General features: G+C 32.5%; 1 protein-coding gene across 1 annotated transcript; it reads right to left on the bottom strand.

Annotated features, from left to right (window-relative positions):
* Nucleotides 1-494: 494 nt before the first annotated feature.
* Nucleotides 495-2,066, bottom strand: LOC107014305 (receptor-like protein 51). The gene has a single exon (XM_015214158.2). The coding sequence runs from the start codon at nucleotides 1,995-1,997 to the stop codon at nucleotides 717-719; it is 1,281 nt and encodes a 426-aa protein (XP_015069644.1). The 5' UTR covers nucleotides 1,998-2,066; the 3' UTR covers nucleotides 495-716.
* Nucleotides 2,067-3,109: the final 1,043 nt, after the last annotated feature.

Below are 3,109 nucleotides of genomic sequence, written 5' to 3'. Positions count from 1 at the left end.
TTTGGTCTACAATGGAATATTGTTTTCACAGCATTATGCTAGATCCCATAAAAACACTGGAAAGTCCGGAAGAGCACAAAGAAATTCATGCAAGTAACAACAAAAACTGTGATCTTTGCAGCTAAAACTGAGACGATAGACTACTGAGCTAATTCAGTAGATACTTCATATTGTCATTATGTTGCTTGAACTCTTTTACGGGTATGTGTTCTGTACAGTTTCTTTGTAAGTACCCGGTATGGGTATGTCAACCTTTTCCAGCAAAGTACTCTAAACTCTTACCACATTCCCATCAGACACGGGGTACATCAAGACAAATGAAGGATCCACACGACATATAGATTATCTCATCCATCGTCATGACTCGTAACCAACACATGAAAAATAAAGGAATCTTTCATATTGTCAATCAACAAATGAATGTAGCAAATGCTGAATCCAAACAACAAAATGTCACAATATATCAGGAAATCAAAACGATGTACCTCAATCCGTCAATCCAAAATACATACATAAAAGAAAATTTTTCATTTATAGGCAATGTCTCCCATCATACACTTCCTCCAGCAATTTAACTTGTTCAAAAGAATCACACCAAATAAAGTAGTCATCTCTTCTACTTCTAATAAGATACAAACGTATAATTAACTTAACGAATTTCATAATCCAATTAAGAAATTTCCTAAACTAAACGAACCAAGATTTCATTTTTATACTCATTTACAACATTTAGCCAACAAAATCAAGAAAATAATTAAGAATACAATCGAGGAAAGTGCAATGGAAATACCAAGAACAACCTTACTTGGTCCATGGCTATGTTCCTGGTGCTGACTCTCATCATCAGCATAATCATCAGAATCATCGGTATCGTCTGAATTTATATCCTTTGATGCTGGAGGTGACATAGGCAACCCATGTTTATCACAAGGAGCAATCCCAAGCTTAACTTTAGAAGACAATGTCGAGTGATTATAACAAAGATTCGAATTTTCTCCCAACTTTAACACAGCCAATTTCTTTATAAACGAAGCATTAAAAGGCAAAACACCATGAAAGTTATTCCTCTCAAGATTCAAATACTTCAATCCTTTCATATCAGAAATGAACTTAGGGATAGTCCCATTTAGCTGATTAGACCCCAAATCAAGATGAACTAATCCCGGAATAGCAGCAAACGAATCCGGAACAGATCCAGACAACGAATTCGAAGCCAAAGACACATTTTGCAAAGAAGACAAATCACCAAACGAAGCAGGGATTGTTCCATTAAGTGAATTCGAAGACAAATTGAGGTAAACAAGATTCTCCAGCTCAGTTAACGAAGTGGGTATTCTCCCTTTCAGTTTATTCCCAGACAAATCGACATAACTAAGATTCGAATGCCAATGTTTAGGCAAATAGCCCGTAAGATTAGCATTCGAAATCGTAACACTGTGCAAATTCTTTATACTATTCATGATTATAGATGGACCACTAGCAACAATGGAAACATGAGAAACAGTTAAATCAGTAACATTAACCAATTTGCTAAGCCAAACCCCAGTTAATTTCTTCAAACTACTAACACAAGTAAAAGATTTCAGATTCAAAGCAAGCTGAGAAGGTAACCTAATAGGTGAAATTGGGCAATTGTAAAACCCCAAATCCTTCACTGTAGACAATGATTTCAAAGCAGTAAGTGATAATGCAACATCATCTGAACAGTTAATGAAGTTTAATGACACAATGTGACTAAATGGGGTTGAAGAATCACAAATAGTGGTAGTCTTGTGAGATGGGGAACATGGGGTTTTGCCTGTTGGGATGTTGAGTGATTGTAGAGCTTTGAGTTGTTTTGGGTCAAGAGTAGATGAAGATGAAATAGGAGATGGTTTTGGAGATGGAGAAGAAAGGGGTGATGGGGAAGAGGAAGAAAGTGAGTTTGAAGTGGAAATGGTGAGGAAAAGAGTGAAAAATATGAGAAGAAAAAATGGATCTGGAGAAGAAGAAGCCATTGTTGAAGAAAGATGGAAAATGGTTTGCAATTACAGAGGTGTATTGAAGATAGTGAAAAGGAGACACCAAAGGGTCACTGTCTTGGTGGTGTGTATATATATATATGCCCTTGGAGTTTGATGAAACTACAGGAAAACCAAATTTTACATGCATGTAACAGCTCAACTCAAAAACGATAGCTCAATGCACATAACATCTCGCTTTCAAACACGATTCGAAGAAGAAAAGATAGTACTTCAAGAGGTGTGATATAGACAATTTAGTACTATACAAATATTAAAGTTTATCTCGATTTCACACACAATTCAAAGAAGGGGGATAGTATTTTAATAGGTGTGATATAAATCGTCTATTATAATAGCATTAATATTTGATATTCACACACGATTCAAAGAAGAAGAAATTTATTTTGAAGGGTGTAATGTGGATCGCCTATTACTCTCTTTATTCGTCAATACTTGTCCATTGTTGTCTTTGCATACTTCTTAAGAAAATTGTAAATAAAAAGATAATTTTTTTTGTATTCTCCCTAGGAGCTCTCACCCCAGCGTATAGGTTGGAAGTGAGGGATATTTACCATTCGAGCAACTTTCTCTGGTCAGATAATTTTGTTATATCACTCTTTAAATATAATAAATATAATATTTTTAAAAATATAATAAAAAAATAATAATTTCATAAAGCAACCAAATGTTGTTGGATATTCAGAGTATAACACAAACATTAATTATTGTTTTTTTTTAAAAAATTTTTTTTATTGATACCATACTGGTTAAGCTTAGCTTAGTAAATTTAGCTTAAATATCTATATGATATGAAATACTATCATATAAACATGTACTTCCTTTATTCTTATTTATAAGTTGTCTTTATAAAAATTTATTGTTATTAATATTTGTTATTTTAATAATGACACTATCTTTTTTGTTTTATTTTTATGAATTATTAGTTTTAAAAATACACACGATCATAAATAAATTAAGAAAATAGTTCATGTTTATTGATCAAATTACTTAGTCAAAATAAATCAATTCATCTTTATTGATTAAAAACATAACTTTATGAAAATATTCGATAAGTGTATACTAATAAATTTATTTATTTTTTTAAT

This window comes from Solanum pennellii, chromosome 3 (genome assembly GCF_001406875.1).
Source record: "Solanum pennellii chromosome 3, SPENNV200".
NCBI lineage: Eukaryota > Viridiplantae > Streptophyta > Magnoliopsida > Solanales > Solanaceae > Solanum > Solanum pennellii.
Note: the sequence above shows the minus strand (reverse complement) of the source record. Positions and strands in the feature narration are given on the sequence as shown.